This window comes from Malus domestica, chromosome 02 (assembly GCF_042453785.1).
Source record: "Malus domestica chromosome 02, GDT2T_hap1".
NCBI classification, from domain to species: Eukaryota; Viridiplantae; Streptophyta; class Magnoliopsida; order Rosales; family Rosaceae; genus Malus; species Malus domestica.
In genome coordinates, this window is record NC_091662.1 from 33516058 (window position 1) to 33536444 (window position 20387).

The window sequence follows — 20387 nt, forward strand, 5'->3', positions numbered from 1 at the left end:
CATTTTGGTCCACATTGTTTCAACAATTGCAATTTTAGGCCTATCGTTAGCTAGTTGTTGAAATTTAGGTAATTGCAAGTCTCATAGATGACAAGTTCAACATCAAATGCCTGATTTCGGCTTAAATAAATGAAACCTTAGCCAATAACCATTCAAAAGAGCTCAATTGGTAAGACATAATTGGTTGTTTGCTTTACACTACTGAACAGACTCCGCGAGGAAATAATACAAACTTGAAAAATCTTCAGAACAAAAATTAAAGTGAAACAAACACGGCGATGCAAAACTAAACCGCTTTAAGTGAGCCGATCTTAGGATCATTATACCAATGTCGACTGAGGCCAAATTGCGTTTCCGACAATCAGGATCAACTCCAGGTTTTAACCACCGATCCCGTGCATAAAGCACTGAACTGAGCATTGCCTCATAAGTAGTAGGCAGTACCCCATCCATTCACTCAGTAATACATCAACACTATGAGGTTCAATCAGTATGGATTTATCAAGCTCCTCAACCATATCTTGAACCACTTCAACTACCCTGGTGCCATGGTTAGTACTATCACCAGGACTCTTACTCCGCAATCTGTAAATTGTAATTAGCAAAACCAACTAAGTACTAACAAAAAACTGTGTCAGGACATGAAATGCGTTTAAGAGAACAGGGAACTTTTACCCGAGTTGCCACGGAAGCCATTTTCTCACTTGCTTCAATTGCAATCACCTTTGAAGCACCCGTTTGGGCTGCAAAGAGACTATTATTGGGAAATTATTAAGTTAGAGGAGCAATGTTTGTAGTTAAGTAATGGAACATTGATAATAATCACAACGATTACACTTCAGATAGTCATTGCCTGAAATTAACATCTGCGGACTGGCTATTTGACAAACTTTGTATTTTCTTGATCACATGTTATGAATTATATGCATAAAAACTAGTAAACAGCTTGCCCAAATCAATGTTGAATTGATAGATAAATATGCAAGCGTAACAAGTTAACAACCCATATAGCATTTGTATACATTTCTAGAGAGAATGCAAAATTCCATAAAATTTGTCTCCATAGACACTTTAGATTGGAGACCGGAAAGATTTAAAAGAATCTCTACTTCAGCTCCAACTTACAAGAGCCAACCCAATACAGGGTTCTCCAAAGTCATACCATACAAAGCAGTATCCTGCAAAGTCACACTCACACATGTTAATGGCAGGGCCTCAAAAGTTTTCCTCTTCAAAGGTTTTTCCTCTTTTCCTATTCAAATATGGCTTAAGGAGATCCAAGCAATTATTATTCCATGTAATGTTTTTTCTAGAGACATCTTCAACCGATCATATCAGAGACATCTAAGTTTCCAGTTATCACAAGCGTTCAAATGCAACAAGCAATCCTGTATTTAACAAGATTCATGGGTAATACAGTCAAACCAAGAAAGCATGGTAAGCTCAACAGAAACAAAGAAGTACAGAGATAAAAATAACAGCCCGTTCGACAAAACCAGCTATAAGGAAGAAATCCCATGCAAATTTTCTTTTTGGTTTTAAATGAATCATATAGATAAATCCATAATTTTCTACCCGAGCACAGACATTGAGTATTTAACAATACAAAGATGTGTCTACCCATTACAAGGGAAAGGCTCTAATTTTCCATCTAACAAGTCCATTCCAACCAAAATCACCCCTCTTTGCTGTTGTCATTCCCAGGGAGTTCAATTAGTATCAGGATGAAATTATAAACACTTTTAACATCATCTGTGAAATTGTGAATACACAAACCTACTCTAGGAAGTGAGCAGTTTCCCAATAATGATACTTTTGAATTAAAACTGTTTATACCATACTTAGGACCTCCGTATTTAGATCTTGTATAAATACTCGGATGACTCAAATGTAATTATGTAATAAGTGAAGGGACAAATATGTAAAAAGGGGAGGAGCCCTTATTCTATAAAAGGGCCTCCTCACCCTCACAATGAAAGAAGCCTCCTCACATCCCCTAAGCTCTAAGCTCTCTCAAAGCTCTCACTCTCATATTCAAAGCTCTCTCTCCCTCAGAAATACAATATCAGTGTGGATGTAGCCCAAACCTTGGGGTGAACCACGATACATCTTGTGTTATTTACATTTCTTGCAGATTCACGGTCGGATTTACGTTGTTCCAAGACCTCCGGTTTTGTGCATCAACATTTGGCGCCGTCTGTGGGAAACGATACGAAAAGCTATGTCGGTTTTCTTCAATTTTTTCATCTTACCTCCATGGATGAATCTGCACAACCCAAGAACCCAATTATCAAATCAGCCCAATCACATTCCAAACAACCTCACATCCAATCGCCCACTGATGTGTAGCACCTGAACCCACCCGTCTCTCACTATGTCTAAAACCTCTGACATGTCCTTCTTCCTCCTTCTGCTTGTCCTCTGCGACCAGGCCCACGAAGGCCACCTGCTCAGACATGCAGTTGAAAGACTTGGCTCCTCCTCCTCCTCTTCACGATCCACTTCTCAACAACAGTAAGCACCGGCACCACCCCAGCCTCATTCTCCACCATCTCCAACCTCCCAGACCTTCGAAGGCCACTCCCAGGGTGTCTCCGATCTCTCTCTCCAGAGCTCCGACTCTTTGCAGTCATGGCTATGTCCAGTTTCGTCGGAGCAAAGCTGGAGGCTCTGCTGTCGAGATCGTCATAATCGGCGGTGGGGAAAGCAAACTTGTTATCCCGCTATGCACGGAATGAGTTCAGCACTCACTCAAAAGCCACAATAGGCGTGAAGTTTCAGATCCAGAGAAGGGAAATCTCGAGCCAAAACAGAGACTAAAAGGCCTCGGCTCCTCATCTCTGCGATGCACTGTGAAGTCTCAAGTCACACCCATTGTGTCAGGTCTGCTGATGTTGATGGAGGAAAAGGGCAGGCTAACCAAATCATGTATTCGTTGACGGTCAAGCCCTCTTTCATCTTACCCCAAATTTTCTCTTCCGTCGTGGCCGTCAAGAACCTTCTGAACAACAAACACACACAGAGACAAAAACATAATCTTGGCTACTTGATGTCCATGGCCATGGGGTTGCTGTGGGTGGTTGTTTGCATGAATATTGTTCTGTTGAGCTTTGTTCCTGTGTCGACGGTGGAGCTTCAGCAATGTGAGCACCCTATGAAACCTGATAGCTCACTCAGTTTTTTGGCGATTGGTGACTGGGTTAGAAAGGGTGGTTACAATCAATCCCAAGTTGCTTTTTAGATGGACCCATATCATGGAGTTGAGGTTCAATGTCGTAGTGGACAGAGAAAGCTGATGAAAGAAGATAAGAATTTTTTATCTGACGAATTAATGTGTCGACCATCAACTCAAAAAGAAAGAGACACCATCATAAAAAAACAGGCAAAAGTAATCATCCACTAGCAGTGGCACGGGCACCACCAACGGGTCCTCCACGAACTCCAACCATGCACTCACTTGTTATATATATATATATTATCTCCACTGCAATTATCTGCTGCAACTATGCAAAGCTTGCATGTGCCCATATCCGAACAACATGCAATTATATGGCGTACATGCAAGTAGGTGGGACCCTCTGTTTTCGATGCAAATCTACCGCAATACTGGGTCAAAGGGTCCGACTCAGGACCAGCTGCTGTCTTTCCTCAAATCAAAGCCATCAGACAAAGCTGATAAAAAAGGAATTATTGAGCAACCAGCTCTACTAATCTACATTGTCGCCGATTAAAAAAGTCTAACAACTTCTAGACTGACGGGCCGCATGCTTACATCATTTGGCAACTTGCCACCTTTATCACCAATCAGGTGAAGAAGGAACACACATTCATGCCACCAACCAGGTGAAGAAATGTACAACACATACTCTCCTTCATGCCACCAACTAGGTGATGAAATATACAACCCGTACTCTAATATCATTTGGCAACTAGCCATTCATGCACCAACCAGGTGATGAAATGTACAACCCGTACTCTCCTTCATGCCACCAACCAGGTGATCAAAAGTACGCCCAGTACTCCAAATTATACATGAGCATTACTCATGTCATTCATACATAAACTTTCATGAGCATCACTCATGACAATCATACATAAACATTCATGACCATCATTCATGTCAACATTAATGAGCATCACTCATGTTAACATTCATGAGCATTACTTATGTCAACATCCATGAGCATCACTCATGTCAATCAACATAAACATTCATGAGCATCACTCATGTCAATCAGCTTGCAAAGCTTCACTTGCAAAGCTTCACCTACAAAGCTTCAGTGTAGGGTATACAAATACCGCATCCGAACAACCGCCACTTCGGCCCATACATAGATTCAATTTGAAGTCTCCAGCCAACAGACTCTATTGACTGAATACTTGGGGGACTACATTACGTACCATATATTGGGCCTCAACTGGGCCTTATGAAAAATACTCGGGGGACTTAACCCATTATTGAGGAGCGAGCCCTTATTTTATAAAAGGGACTCCCTCACTTTCATTAGAGAGTACCCATTACTTATGTATTGAGGAGCGAGCCCTTATTCTATAAAAGGGACTCCCTCACTTTCATTAGAGAGCATCAACTCTAGCCCATCATTCATGTATTGAGGAGCGAGTCCTTATTCTATAAAAGGGACTCTTTCACCTTCAACGCCACAAGCCGAGCCAACCAAGACAACACAAGCAAAGCAGCGTCGCAACATGTGCTATTTCTAGTTTAGCATCATTTCAGATTGGGCACCGCCTCATATCAAGCATCAGTTCTAGACGACATCTAGTTACTTCGGCCCACACATGGACTGAATTTCAAGTCTCCAGCCAAAAGACTCTCTTGACTGAAGACTTGGGGGACTACTATTTATATCATACTTAGGGCCTCCGTATTTGGATCTCGTATAAATACTTGGGGGATTCAAATGTAATTATGTAATAAGTGAATGGGCAAATATGTAAAAAGGGGAGGAGCCCTTATTCTATAAAAGGGTCTCCTCACCCTCACAAAGAAAGAAGCCTCCTCACATCCCCTAAGCTCTAAGCTCTCTCAAAGCTCTCACTCTCATATTCAGAGCTCTCTCTCTCTCAGAAATACAATATCAGTGTGGATGTAGCCCAAACCTTGGGGTGAACCACGATACACCTTGTGTTATTTACATTTCTTGCAGATTCACGGTCGGATATACGTTGTTCCAAGACCTTCGGTTTTGTGTATCAACAAAAACTACTAGAAATGTTACAACATGGATACTGGAATGCTTTTCATACATTAATACAAATTCAGCCAACTAGGGGCTCATTTGGAAAATGCTTTTAAATGACTGAAAGTGCTTTTAAAGAAAATGAATTTGGGTTCCAAAAACACTTGAAGTGCTTCCTGTAATATGCTCTTGCAGAAACTTGCATTTTTACTAGGGATTGGTTTCAAAAACATTTACTTTACAAGCGAAATTTTTTCTCTAAAAGCGGTTTCAATCTTTTAAAAGCACTTCCCATACGAGCCATAGTACAATTGGAATTTGAACTGGGTATTTCATGTTATGCAGAGCGTAAGGATTTGAAGATCACTATTTTTAACCCATTTCTCATTAATATCCCAACACTAATAAAAACAATGAATTTAACTTCACATTAGATAAAGAAATAAACTTTGATTTTCGACTTCTTAGAGCATCTCCAAAGGAGATGTCAAAATATTCAAATCAGTAATAACGGTAACAAAAGATAGCATTAATATTTTTCAACTAAGAAGCTAAATATGATGTGGCATGACATGGATTGACATCTCTCCCATTCCTGCCAAATTTGACAGCACCTTCAATTTTTTTTAATTAATTATTAAATGCTTTTTATTAATTTTTTATTAGTTTAAACCATTGTCCTTTTGTTTCTTTTCATTCCCAATGCAAAAAAAAATTCATATGGATTATTATTTTATGTTTAAAATTTGATATACCGAGATCAAAAGTTTTAAAATCTAAGGTCTTAGCAATTGCCACCAAAGATACCACCCAGTAAAATCGAATTCTTCAAACTTCTCTCACTCAAACAAATCAAAACCGAAAGCGAAAGAACTAATCAAACAACGCTAATCCAATCCAATCACTACATTTTATCACAAAACATTTCAATTGTTTTCATTCCCTTTGTTTGTCTGTCAGCTCAGTGACTGACCTGAGAGCGAACGAAGTTAATGAGCTTGAAAGAGCCATAGAAATTTAGACCCAGCGCTTTTCGGACAGCGCGAAAGTCGAAACGGTGGGTCGAAGTGCAGTGGTCGAAGAGGTGGTCGCAGGAACTGTACCTGGAGTCGCAGAACAAGCACAGCAAGTCCGAGCCCTCTTATTCTTCATCGTCTTCTTCTTCTGGTTCTGCATTCCAATCGCTCCAGTCTTGGGAGCTCCTAGGATTCTTCGTCGTCGTCGTTGTCTGCTGTGAATGTGGGTTCGTATTCGGTGCCGTTCTTTTCCATGACGAATTTGAGAGAGAGAGAGAGAGAGAGAGAGAGAGAGAGATTGGAATGTATTTCTTCACTTTGAACCTTAAACCCTCTAGAAACCCTTCTAACCTGCGTTTTTAGAGAAAATTGTATAAATGATCGCCCAATTTTAAATCAATTGAAATAAAGATTTTTTAATTAAAAATTCATATCTATTCGTTTCTTGACTCATTAAAATATAAGGAAAACTAATGAAAAGGGTTTGAAAATTTTGAGTTTTAATGATAAGGATAAAATAAAGGGTAAAGTGAATAGTACCAGGATTGACTTTTTAGCGTAAAAATGTGGTTTTTCGTTAAAGTGAACAGTACCGGGTGCTTTTCATTAAAGTTCCCTAAAATATATGGTTATTATCATTTTTATCAACTCTATTAAAATTTTATCAGAAAAAATTATGTTGGAATGACTAATGCTATAATTAGTTTAAAATTCAGGAATTATTGCTTCAATTAGGTTAAAATTGAGGGATCATTATTCTAATTGGGTTAAAACTTAATTTGGTTGTTCATATTTGCCCCTTATTTAGCCTCATGTGCGTGGCACGTTACTTATTTTGACAAAAATTATAACTAAGTTGACGAAAATGACCATAGCCACACATTTTGATGAATTAAGAGAACAATAGTCATGAATTTTTAATTAAATAACCATTACTCTAATTGAATTAAAGTTGAGATATCATTACTACAATTTCTCGCGCATTTACTTTTGCCAGCGGATTTCTTACTTCTTTCAACAGTACCCCTCTTTTAAAATGTTTGCACCATTTAACTTTCACATCCAATTAATAAATTTGAGATAATTATACTTTGAACCATCATTGTTTAGTTCATCTAACAGTTTGGTCCCAAACTTAAAAAAATTGGCCAAGAAATAATACGTTAAAGATGTTTTGTAAAAATGGTGTGAATCCCTACTATAAAGACAAACTACTGATGTATCTAAATAAAAAGGACTATCATATAAAATGAGTATAAAATAAGGAAAGTGTTATTAACATTCTAAAAATTTCATTCTACCATTTTTATAAGTGCGTTTTTCTTTTCTAATATAAAAAGTTTGGAATGTAGAATAAGATTTTTGAAGTAGTAATAACAATTTTCTAAAATAAATATAAAAACAAGTTTAATCTTCAATTGAAAATGCTTAGGTTTTCTTTGAAAATATAAATAATAATTGAAAGAATATATTTTTTTTTATTTTTTCAAATGCAAACAAAATTTATTCAAGAAACAAAAAGGGTTCATTTCAAGTAACAAACAGGGTTTAGGTTTAGGGTTTTGAATTCTACAGCGTAAGTTATTCGCCATCGACATCTACCATGAGTCCGCTCTGCAATTTCAACAGCCTTCGATTAGGGTTTTCAACATCTTCTTCTACATTTGCTTCCAAATATCTAAAACCCTCACATTTCCCTCCTCATATTCAGATACTCTGCGGACACTTGACCTCAAAAATCCCAGAAACCCACCACAGTTTCACAGTAAATTACCTCATAAACTCATGTGGGCTGTCCCCAGAAGGTGCGATTTCAGCATCTAAGTGGGTCGAGTTGCGATCCCCCAAAATTGCAGACTCCTTTCTGTCCTTCCTCAGAGACCATGGATTCTCTGCCACCCAGATCTCGAAGGTGGTCAGGTCCTGCCCACAACTTCTTTACTCCAATCCGGAGAAAACCCTTTTGCCAAAGCTTGAATTTTTCAGGTCGACTGGAGTTTCAAGGGAGGCCCTTGCAAAAACTCTGGCGTATGATCCGCATATTTTGGCTATGAGCTTGGAGAAGCGGATTACACCCACTTATAATTTCCTTAGGAGTATCATTTCTGAGAAGCACTTCGTTGCTTTTTTGAAGGGCGGTTCGCGTATTTTCTTGGAAGGGCATTCGAAGAATGTGGCACCAAATATTGAAAGTTTGAGAGAATTAGGTATGCCCCAATCACGTATTTCTCTGTTGCTAACTCATTTTCCTACCTGTTTATTACGAAAGCCTGAGGATTTTGGCAGAGTTGTGGATGAGGTTAAGCAAATGGGCTTTAATCTGGAAACATCAATGTCTGTGATGGCAATAAAAGCATTGTGTAGTAGGAATAGTAAGTCCATATGGAATCGTAATTCTGAAGCTTATAAGAGGTGGGGTTGGTCTGACGATGAGGTTCTCACGGCTTTCAGGCAGTTCCCGCAGTGTATGACTAAGTCGGAGAAGAAAATAACGCAAGTAATGGAATTGTTAGTGAACAAGATGGGATGGCCGCTAAGAATGATTACCAAGTACCCGGTGGTCATGAGTTTGAGTTTGGAGAAGAGAATTATCCCGAGATGTAGGGTTGTAAAAGTTTTGCGGTTGAAGGGATTGGTAAATATTGAAAACCTGAGTTTGAGTACCGTGTTCCTACCGACGGAGAAGAAGTTCTTGGACAGATTTGTGACCAGATATCTCCACCAAGTACCTCAAATTGTGAGCGTGTATCATGGAAATGTTCGTATCCAGGATGTGTGATATCTATTCATATTTTGCTGGAGCAGATTCACTTGGTTGCCAGTGGCAGAAAATATAAATTCGTTGGTTAGTCTTTCACTTCTTCGCTGCCTGCTGCTTTAATTGTATATTCTATCATATTTGAACACCAGCTTGGCTTTTGTTGGTATGGAAAAATGCTTTTGAACAAAGTCTTTCTTCTATTGGTGTTTAACTATTTAGAGAGGAGTGAAAAAGACCTTTTTGTTTCATCTATTTAGATCAAAGGTATCCATTCATACCAAAAGAAACAAATGCGCACAAACACACACATAGCGCTCATGGCTATTGATGGTTTATGTAATGAAGAGTCATTTCTTTTATCATTTATCACTGGGGATGAATAAATCTATTTTAACATGTCTGAGTACGTTCTTATCTAAAGAGCGGTATGCTGTTACGACGTAACTTGTTTATTGTTTCAACTCTCTAAGAAAAACATGTTCAATAAACTTAAAATTCTTTTTCAAATAGTATATAAAGAGCTACAGGTCATGAATGAGTGCTTAAATGAGTGCTTATTTGATTTTCCCGCTGTTAGACTGTGCTGTACTTACAATAAATGAAGAATAAAACACTTTGTACTTTTTTAGGAGCCTATGATGCTGGATTTGTAGGACTTGCAGGTTTTCTTCATGCTGTGAAGTTACCTTCTCTACTGAAGGTAACTTAGCTGTTCACCCTAATTGTTTTGGAGGAAAAACTAAGGTGGTTTTTTGTTTTGGCAGTGGAATGGGGTGGAATGAAGTGTGTATTTTCGCTTTGTGAAGATTCTTTGTTTCTAGGCTCTTCTGCTTGCATGTCATCCAGAGAGTAATTCCTTTCACTTTTCCCGAACCATGGTGTTCAATTGTTCATACAGTACTCTTCTCCCCAGCGGATTTTCATAATTAACAAGTATTGTATTTATAATTTAATACATTTGTACAGCACCACCCAGGACGAAGCCAGAGATTTGTATGAGCGGGGCATCCTCAAACAACAAAATTTCAGAAAAAAGGAATGTGGAAGCAACAAGCGAAAGTCACAACTGAATACGTGTGTGGTAATTAATAGTATACCTCTGGGACCATTCTCAACTAAGTGGAAGCCATTCATTGTTTCCTTGGACTAGCCCCATGTCCATGTGATTAAATTTAAAGAGGAGTTCAAGTTATAGACAAATTTGAAGGTATTTTATTTATTCTTATTAATTTTGTGTACGTGTAAAACCTTAGTTTAAAGTTCTTGAACAAGTCGTTATATATTTACGAAAGAATATTTTACACTCATCATTTCAGGCTCACCTTAAATCTTCAGTCGATTAAGTCAATTGTTTACTTTTACATGCTCAAAATCTTGCTTTTCATGGTGAGAAATTGACATTTATAGCATATTTGTAAGTTTATACCTTATCTACTAGTGCTTTCTTACATTGTTTATATTTTGGCTTTTTAGTTAAAATGATCAATGAGATGACATAACTCCTCATTTTGATCTATGATGTTTAAAGTCAATAGAAATGGTCTATGAGATCGTCTACTGTCAATTATTTTGGTTATTCTATTAAAAATCTCTGATAAATTGAAGAAACCATCAATTCAAGTGGAGGGATTGATTTGACAAAAATACTCTCAATTTAAAAGAGATTTTTCACATAAAGACCAAAATTATTGACAGTAGACAATCTTAAGGACTACTTCTATTGTTTTAAAATCTCAGAAACTAAAACGAGACGTTATGCCAATTTCAAAAATCTAACTAAAAAGTTTTTTATTTTTTTTGGGTGTTTTACCTACTTACAGCTGTAATCTCTTCATGGTATATCCTGGTATATTATCTTTGAATTCTGCCTATGATCATTCATTTTGTATGATTTTGTTTACACTTTTTTTTTTTTTTGGAAAGTGATTTTGTTTACTTTGGGTTTTGAATGTGGGTTTTGGTTAACATCTTACCAGCTTTAACTTTTGGAAATATTGGTAATTTTGCCACGTCACTAGGAAATTACTCTTTCTTAAGCAACAGAAGACCTATATTATCATCCCGTGAATCTGTTAGATTGACTTTTGGATGAAAGAGACCATCCAATTTGATAATCTGACAATATAAGTATGTGTTTGTAAAGAATTTCGTATGTGTCTGTAAAGAAGCAAAGTAAGATACACACACCCGTCATATTGCTTCTGGTTCTCTGGTCTAAGTCTAAGAAAAGGTGAACTATTCATATATGTTCGAGAATATATACTTTTGACACTACATTTGAAGCATTTAAAATTGATTGTGATAGTAATTATCACGTTACTACTCTCAAGTTTCGTCAAAATTGTATTTTACTATAGTTATTTTTTTTCGACTCACTTTCATACCTAAAGTTTGATTTTCTCCCACTTTGATACTTCTGTTGATGACGTTGCGAAATTTTGGCTCATTAATTCTCACTTTATTAGTCGTAAATATCGTGAAAATTTTGCATTTTGTTACCCTTAGTTTTTTTTTCGTTTAACTTTTAAATTTTATACCTAAAGTTACGTTTTGCTTTCATGTTGAACTTTCATTAGCTTAGGCGTGAAAGACTTCGGGACGATGATTATAGAGAAATGTAGCACTGTGACACCACGTGGACATATAAAACAATTAAAATGATTTTCTTGACAAAATTATTATAAAATAATAATAATGTTGATGCACAAAATCAGCGAAGACTTTGGTACAACAGAAAGTGTCAGGTTTTATGACCTTCGCTTGGTTGCTTCGGTCACTAGTGAGGATAAGTACGTAAATGAATAGAGACAGAGAAGCAAACACAGGATGTACGTGGTTCACCCAGATTGGCTACGTCCACGGAGTAGAGGAGTTCTTATTAGTAGTGAAGGGCTTACACAAGTACAAAGGATCAAGCTCTCAATTTAGTGAGTTCTTGTGAATGATTTAACACAAATGGCATTAGGCAATATTGTGGGGGAATGACCCCTATTTATAGAAAAACTTGTAGCTTTGTCACATTGACATGTGTCATGTTATGATTGGTTCTTGATGTCGACACGTGCTGCGCTCTGATTGGCTTCTAATCTTGACACGTGTCGAGTAGTGATTGGCCTCCTGGTCGGAGGGGAACTCTTCTGGGTCCTTGACAGTATAGCGTTGGCCGGTGCTCGGTAGTTTCGGGATTGGTCAAGTATGGTACAAACAGTGCTCCCCTAAGTTCCCGAGTGAGGGAAACTCCTCGGTTGGGGATTTGCAAGATCCAATCCCTTGAGTAATCACGAAACTTCTAAGTACCGAAGTGTGGTCTGATCTTCATCTGCCCTTCTCTGGAAGTACCTTTCCTCCATCCGGGAATGGTGTACTTAGCTGATGTTGACGCACAAGGTAATGTATCAATTTCACTTGAAGCTTAGTTGTAGTTTCGGGCTTAGTCAAGTGTGATACAAACCCTATAGTAGGAGTCCCCCAAGTCGCCGAGCTAGGAGATCTGCCGAAAGAAGTGACAGACAAGGTAAGCAGTCAAACTTCCAAGTAAGCAACCCAGGATCTGAGGTTTGACTTCGGCTTCCGGTTGATTGTTCTCCTTCTCCTTGTCTCTCATTCAACTGCCAGGATAAGGAGAAGCAAATGGATAAGAGATGATATGAGATACTTTTGCTTTTGAAGAAGTAACTTTCCACAGGCTTATTCTTGAACTGTGATGGAGGGTTTTCTGGTGCCCTTCAGAGTATAAGGCCGACTCAAAAATTTGAGGGTCAAAACAAGTCCATCAAATCTAGAGTACGTTCGACCTTGATGATATGGGATACTTTTGCTGTTGACGGAATAATGAATGTGGTATGGAAAGGTGTCGTGCTGTAGTGATCTGTTTCAGCTCACCGTTGAACCTTCTGCTTCAATCTTTTGCATGGCAGAAGTGGTGTGCAACCTTTGCATTTAAATGGTCCTTCAGAACATTCCTTCATAGTGACTCATCCACGCTTGACAGCTTCAGTGTAAAGAGCCAATATCTGATCAACTGTCATGAGGTATTTGCCGGTGGAATTCGTGACCTTGACAGCAGTTGAGGATGAGTACTCGAGAGCAATGCTAAGTAAGCAACCAGGCAAAGGCTCCAGGCAGTCAGTTCCAAATTGGAGGTTTAATTTCAGGTTCCGACTGACTGCTCTCTTTCTCCTTGTCCTGCAGGTGTGGACAAGGACAAAGACAAAGATAGGGAGAAAGCATGATATGGGATACTCTTGCTTTCGACCCTGATGATATGAGATACTCTTGTTCTTGGTGTGGCTTATTTGCTGAGGTATTATCGGGGAGAAATAAAGCTGAGTATTTCGAGAGGTTATGTTGAGGGTGCCTTTTCGAATGCGAGAAAGGGTTAAGCATTTTTGCAGGTTTGCCTGTCCATTGAGGAGGGAGGTCAATGTATATAGGGATTTCCCAATAACAAGTAGTAATGATATTCCTTTACCCTTCTTGGTCACAGCAATGTAGTGGGAGCTGCCAGCTTCACGTGTTTTAATTTTGTCAGAGCACTTTGAAAAAGTGGTATGTGGTATCTGGAAAGCTGATGTTACGTGTGAAGATTACAGACAAGCTTTATCTAAGGAAATCTGGCTCTCGAAGTTCTGAGAGTTGTGCCTCTTCGGTTTTCGAACAAGCAATCCCGTCGAGGATCTGACTCTCGAGATTCGGAAAGCGGTGCTACTCCGGTTTTTGAGAAAGTAATTATGTTGGGAGTCTTTTCTCGAATGTGAGTAAAGGTTGGACGTTCTTGCCAACCTGTCTTGCCGCAAAACACGGAGGTCGACACACATAGGGACTTTCCAGTTGTCAAGCAGTGGTGCTGTTCCTTTACCCTTATGGGTAATAGTAGGGTAGCTGGAACTTCGAAATTCTCGTGCCTAAATTTTGTCAGAGATCTTTGACAAAGTTATATGTGGTACCCGAGGAGTTGATGGTGCATATGGAGAGCGGTGATTGAACAGTAAGATTCACGTGCTTTTTACTTCACCAGAAATCTTCGACAGATTGCCCGTAATTTTCGCAAAGCTGATTGTGCATGTGACAGGTGCTGACGAGGCTGAAAAAGCAGGTGCTTCTTCGATTTCTGAGATCGGCCCTCGTGGTCTCTGAGCAGCCCAGCTTTTGAGAAAGCAAACGCCTCTTCGATTTCTGAGATCGGCCCTCGTGGTCTCTGAGCAGCCCAGTTTTTGAGAAAGCAAACGCCTCTTCGATTTCTGAAGCTCCGTCGAGTGCAGATTTTTATAGAGGCTGGCATTAAGTTCCACAGCACACTTGAATCTCTACCAGTAGAAGCTCATTTCTTGCACTTCTAAGATCTTGATTTGTCTGACCTCTTCCCTCTTCAACACATTTGAAAATGTCTGGACCCTCCGACCGTCGTTTTGATTTGAACCTTGGAGAAGAGACAGCCACGCCTTCTCCAGACAACATATGGCGCCCATCCTTCATATCCCCTACTGGTCCTCTTACCGTTGGGGATTCTGTGATGAAGAATGATATGACCGCTGCAGTGGTGGCCAGGAACCTTCTCACTCCCAAAGATAACAGACTACTTTCCAAACGGTCTGATGAGTTGGCTGTTAAGGACTCTCTGGCTCTTAGTGTTCAGTGTGCAGGTTCTGTGTCTAATATGGCCCAACGCCTATTTGCTAGAACCCGCCAAGTTGAATCATTGGCTGCTGAAGTGATGAGTCTCAAACAGGAGATTAGAGGGCTCAAGCATGAGAATAAGCAGTTGCATCGGCTCGCCCATGACTATGCTACAAACATGAAGAGGAAGCTTGACCAGATGAAGGAATCTGATGGTAAGGTTTTACTTGATCATCAGCGGTTTGTGGGTTTGTTCCAAAGGCATTTATTGCCTTCGTCCTCTGGGGCTGTACCTGGTAATGAAGCTTCAAATGATGAACCTCCAATGCCTCCTCCTTCTGGGGTTTTGTCAAGTACTGAGGCTCCGGATAACCACCCTCCGGTGCTTTCTCTTTCTGGGGCTCTACCGACTGCTGAGACTTCCCCTAAGCAACCTTTGTGAAGGCTCCCTTTTGTTTGTTTATTTTGACTCATGTATATGTACATATTTGTGGCTTATCGAAAATATTAATAAATAAGCTTTGCTTCATTTCAACATATTGTGTTAAATACACCAAAGCCTTCTTCATAAAGTTCTTTGAATTTTTGCTTTTGTTGAAACCTGTATTGTTGAAGCTTTGTGAGTGAAGCATGTAGTTTGAGGTAGTGTTCCCTTAATTTCCCGAGTGAGGAAAACTTCTCGGTTGGAGACTTGAAAAATCCAAGTCACTGAGTAGTCACGAACTTTTGAGTACCAAGGCGTAGTAGCATATGGTGGGAGTCCCCCAAGTCTCTAGTCGAGGGAGTTGACGAATGAGGTGTCTTGCTAATAGTCCATGTCGTAAGTACCAAAACTTCATTCTTTTGTTTTCTAAGTGGTAGCCCCGGACTTTTTCTTCATATATTTTGTTTATGAAGGTTGCTAGGCCCGAATAAGTGGAATTGCAGAAGGTGTAACGGTTGGTAGCTGTTTTATGGAAAGCCATCTGACTACGATAGTCTTGCACATGATGACTATAGGGAGATACACACACATACTGCTATGATAGAGGGTGTAACCGTTGGTGCATTACAATCATAATGGAAGCATCACAATGATGGAAGCATCACCATGATGAAAGCATCATAATGATGAAAACACCATAATGATGAAACATCATAATGATGTTTCTTTGGTGGAATTGTTTTTCATTTCCCCTAACACCCTGAATTGGTTTTCAATATAAGACCATCATCTGTAGCTCGAATCACAAAGTTGTCTTCATGAAAGTTGTTCTTTAATTCCTTAACGACAACATATCCAAATTTGAGAGCCATCAGATCAGTACAACTCTAGAAATTCAGGTACGACGAGTGATTGTTCATCATTTGTCTGTCAACACGTCAGACCTGTTGTGAGCTTCAAAAACTCCATTTTCTCTTGCTCAGATCAACATACTTGCTTCATCGAAGTTGTTCCTTAACTTGTGAACTACAACATATCCAAATTTGAGATCCCTCGGAGCAGTATAACTCCAGAAATCCAGGTATGATGAATGACTGGTTATTATTTTTCTGTCAACCCGTCAGATTTGTTGTGAGCTTTGAAACTCCATTTTCTCTTGCTCAGATCAGCATGCTTTCTTCATTGAAGTTGTTCCTCAGCTTGTGAACTACAACATATCCAAATTTGAGGTCCCTCGGAGCAGTATAACTCCAGAAATCCAGGTATGATGAATGACTGGTTATTATTTTTCTGTCAACCCGTCAGATTTGTTGTGAGCTTTGAAACTCCATTTTCTCTTGCTCAGATCAGCATGCTTTCTTCATTGAAGTTGTTCCTCAGCTTGTGAACTACAACATATCCAAATTTGAGGTCCCTCGGAGCAGTATAACTCCAGAAATCCAGGTATGATGAATGACTGGTTATTATTTTTCTGTCAACCCGTCAGATTTGTTGTGAGCTTTGAAACTCCATTTTCTCTTGCTCAGATCAGCATGCTTTCTTCATTGAAGTTGTTCCTCATCGTCTCTTTCATAACATATCAAAAATTCAGAATGAACTAATGGTTAAATATTTCCAGATCTTCGAAACATCACAGCAGCTTCGAAATCTGCAAGAATCCGACTGTCATGCTTGGAGCTTCAACACTTTAATTTCCGTGGCTCAAACAGAAATGGTTCCTTCTTGAAAGTTGTTCATCTGCTCAAGAACTAGAGGGTGTCCAAAATTCAGCTCCATTGGAGAAAAGCAGCAGCTGCAAAAATTTGATAGAGAAAAGGAGGCGAAGCTTTGTTGGATTTCTAGGCTGGGGAAGATTCCAGTTTTTGTAGCAACTTCAGTACTGGTGAATTGCTTGTATTTTTGTCCATAACTAAATTTTGGACTTTGAATTATTATTTGATCTATTATAATATGTTTGGGAACATATATAAGTGAATAAATAAGAAAGAAGATTTTGGGCCCTTGTGGGTGTAAAACAAAAAATGTTTATGTTTACCCAAGTGTTTTTGTACAAGTTCAAGGGCATCTTGGGTTTTGTGAACAAAATTTGTTTATTTGGAGCAAGGTTTTGTGTTGAAGCTTTCTAGGTGAAGCGTTGATGGTGAAGCTTTGTAGATGAAGCTTTGTAGATGAAGCTTCCTAGGTGAAGCTTTGATGGTGAAGCTTGGATGGTGAAAGTATGTAGAGGGAGCTTTCTAGGTGAAGCTTTTTTAGGTGAAGCTTTGTAGGTGAAGCTTTTTTAAGTGAAGCTTTTCGGGTGAAGTTTTTTGGGTGAAGCTTTTTAGGTGAAGCTTTGTGGGTGAAGCTTTGGAGGTGAAGCTTGGATGGTGAAAGTATGTAGAGGGAGCTTTCTAGGTGAAGCTTTTTTAGGTGAAGCTTTGTAGGTGAAGCTTTTTTAAGTGAAGCTTTTCGGGTGAAGTTTTTTGGGTGAAGCTTTGTGGGTGAAGCTTTTTAGGTGAAGCTTTGTGGGTGAAGCTTTGGAGGTGAAGCTTTGTAGGTGAAGCTTTTTTTTAAGTGAAGCTTTTCGGGTGAATTTTTGTTTGGGTGAAGCTTTGTGGGTGAAGCTTTTTAGGTGAAGCTTTGTGGGTGAAGCTTTGGAGGTGAAGCTTTTCGGGTGAAGCTTTTTGGATGAAGCTGTTTTTTTTTTTTTTTTTTTTTTTTTTTTTTTTTTTTTGGCGCTTGACACGGTCTTCATTTGCTTGTTTTGTAGTGACTGTGGAAGACGGATTGCTTTCTGATTGAGAAGGGTTCCGGCCTCGCTTTGCACCATCTTCATGTGGGTAATATAGGAACTTCCTTATGTTTTGATCATGCATGTAGTGATAGAATTTGTTTCTTCTTATTGTAGATGTCAGAGCCTGGAAGTTCTAGTGATGAGGGCTCTTCTAGCTTTAGCTCTAAGTCTGAGTCTGCAATGTCGGAGTCTTCAGGGTCTTTGTTAGAGTCCGGTACTAGAGAAACATTGGATGATCTTCCCAACCGTCAAACTTTAGCTATTGCTAGTTCTTCCTCCATGGCGTTGGGTGAGGGGGTTGTTTTTGATGCCATACCCATAGTTCGCTCTGAGTTCACAGCAGACCATCTAAAGAATAACTTGTTAGATAATGAGAAGCAGGTTGAGGCGCTAAGGCAGTCATGTAATATCCCTCGTAGTGTAGGGATACGTTTGGTACATGATGAAGAATGGCCTTCTGAGCCTCCCCAGGGTCATGTTATGTTCTACACCCAGATATTACTGACTTTAGGGGTGAGACTACCTTTACATCCGTGGTTGCAAAAGATGTTATCTTTGATCGGATATGCACCTGGGCAACTCAATCCTGGTTTCTGGGATACTTTGATTGGATTTTATATCATTTGGATGGAGTGTGGGTTGTGTGAGCCTTCCTTCCATCAGTGGCGTTACTGTTACAAGATGCGCCCAGCAAAATCATGCACTGGTTATGCCGAGTGTGCATGTCGGAGTGAGAGAGAGCGTATTGTGTATGGTAAGAAAAAGGCATACTACACATGGAAAAACCGTTGGTGCTTTCTGTATAATGATTGGGAGTATGATAAGGGTGTCACGCCTGAGCGACGTGTGCTTACTCACTTCCAGACTGTAGGTTGTAACGTATCAACCGTTCGTACTATTTGCTATTTGTTGTGGTCTTTTCTTGCTTCTAACACTTTGCTTCATGTAGTGACGCGGGGCACCATCAAACTGTTTGGGCAGGAGCTATCTGACATAGAGAAGGTGTTGAGGGTGCCCAAAGAGGATAGACACTTAAGCAAGCTACGACCCTTATTTCGTCGGTACGGTTTCCAACCCTTAGTTTCCGAGAGCCAGGGACGATCGAGTAAGTTGTATCCTTCATGTAAACTTTGCTCTTTTCCTTACTTTATTTGGAAAGTTGTATTTCTTATTTTGATTTTCCTTATGCAGTGGAGAAGGTAAGCAAGAAAACAGGGACTAGCACCCATAAAAGGAAAGCACCAGTGTTAGTTCCTTCGGAAGACATCCTACCGCATAAGAAAATTCATAAGTCCCGAGGGGAACCATCCGTTAGACCTAAGTCCCAAGATGGGGTCCTTAAGGGGCCTGCCTTTAGGAAGACTGGAGTCGAGGCCGTTGAAAATGCTGCTGCCGTAGTTGCAGGAGAAGGGAGCCGACTGTTGCCTCCTCCTCTTACTATGGAGCACACTGTCCAGGAAAGTGATCCTGGTTCCCGCCATGAGGGGAAAGGCAAGGAAAAAGCTGGCAGTGTCCCGTGGAATGACTTGAGGGTTGCCACGCGGCCAAAGGATTTTGGGGATATCAACAATTGCTTGGCAGGGCGTCGATTCGCCTTCGATGAGCTCGGAGAGCCCTTAGCTAAGGATGAATCGGATTGTGACCGGATGTTGAAGCTGTCTTCATATGTGAGTGTTACTTTGTCATTTCCTTACTTTTTCCTCTTTATTATCATTATTTAGGTAGTGATGATCGTCTTGCCATGCAGGTCATGGCCGAGTATCACGACAGACTGCAAGAGGTTGAGCGGTACAAGGCAAAACTGAAGGAGAATAAGCAGCTTGTGGACGAGGCCCGAAGGAATAAGGGACTTTTGACTCAGGCCCTCCAACTGAAGGACGAAACCATGGAGAGCTTGAAAAGGCGAAATGGTGAGAACCTAAGGCTTAAGAAATTGTTTGAGGCAACTAAAAAACAGTTGGAGGTGGCTACCTTGGAGGTATCCAAGGTTAGGGGAGAATTGGATGGTGCCTTAGTTGAGATTTCTGAACTGGAGAAGAGCATTCCAATTGAAAGGGAGGCTGCTGTGCAAGAATACTTAAGTTCTTCGACCTTTCATCTTGCTATTAAACCCTACTGTGCTCAAGAAGCTCGCTTTGAAAAAAGGAAATGGATGGCCGTCCTTGATCGTTATGATGATGGGAGCATTCTTCGAAAATACCACGAAGATATAGATGAGCACCATCGAAAGGGCGAGACATTTGTCCTTGCTGTTGATCCTAGCAGCGAAGATGAGTCTGATAATGAAGGTAATGCTGATGCACAGACTCAGCATGGTGAAGAGGATCTTGGGGATGCAGAGGATGATGGTAGGACGCGGAGTGATACTGCCAGGGGTTCGGCTTCAGATGAGAATGAATAACAGTGTCTTTACTATCTGCATGTATTCCGGATGTAGTAGTCTGATGTGTGTATAACATGTGCCCATGTTATAAGCTTGAGAGTTTTGGATTTTAGGTGTTTATGAGTGTTTGCACTATTATTAATGCATGTTTGGCTATGTATGAATAGATCTATTGTTTGGATATAAGCCATTGTTTGGTTGTTCCTTTCTTTG

The 20387-nt window shown here is 39.8% G+C and overlaps 2 protein-coding genes and 2 long non-coding RNA genes across 6 annotated transcripts; 3 read left to right on the forward strand and 1 right to left on the reverse strand.

Moving 5' to 3' along the window:
- Positions 1 to 145: 145 nt before the first annotated feature.
- Positions 146 to 1490, reverse strand: LOC139190611 (uncharacterized). Its single transcript, XR_011574929.1, has 2 exons — positions 676 to 1490; positions 146 to 585 (listed from the first exon to the last, which is right to left on the reverse strand). It is a non-coding gene; the product is annotated as an uncharacterized lncRNA (long non-coding RNA).
- Positions 1491 to 7739: 6249 nt separating this feature from the next.
- On the forward strand, positions 7740 to 10288 carry LOC103410998 (transcription termination factor MTERF6, chloroplastic/mitochondrial-like). Of its 3 annotated transcripts, XM_029095681.2 has the most exons (4): positions 7740 to 9062; positions 9608 to 9678; positions 9743 to 9827; positions 9945 to 10288. In XM_029095681.2, the coding sequence occupies exon 1, from the start codon at positions 7821 to 7823 to the stop codon at positions 8994 to 8996; it is 1176 nt and encodes a 391-aa protein (XP_028951514.1). In that variant the 5' UTR covers positions 7740 to 7820; the 3' UTR covers positions 8997 to 9062; positions 9608 to 9678; positions 9743 to 9827; positions 9945 to 10288. The 3 variants fall into 3 exon arrangements, with proteins under 3 accessions (XP_028951514.1, XP_070673961.1, XP_028951511.1); XM_070817860.1 differs by lacking the exon at positions 9945 to 10288 and having other exon boundaries at positions 9743 to 9931; XM_029095678.2 differs by lacking the exon at positions 9608 to 9678 and having other exon boundaries at positions 7741 to 9062.
- A 5625-nt stretch (positions 10289 to 15913) lies between these two features.
- On the forward strand, positions 15914 to 17018 carry LOC139193950 (uncharacterized). Its single transcript, XR_011578532.1, has 4 exons — positions 15914 to 16099; positions 16183 to 16280; positions 16364 to 16461; positions 16637 to 17018. It is a non-coding gene; the product is annotated as an uncharacterized lncRNA (long non-coding RNA).
- An 823-nt stretch (positions 17019 to 17841) lies between these two features.
- LOC139193949 (uncharacterized) lies at positions 17842 to 20387 on the forward strand. Its single transcript, XM_070817859.1, has 3 exons — positions 17842 to 18896; positions 18983 to 19458; positions 19539 to 20387. Exons 1-3 carry the CDS (start codon positions 17906 to 17908, stop codon positions 20190 to 20192), a joined length of 2121 nt encoding a protein of 706 aa, XP_070673960.1. The 5' UTR covers positions 17842 to 17905; the 3' UTR covers positions 20193 to 20387.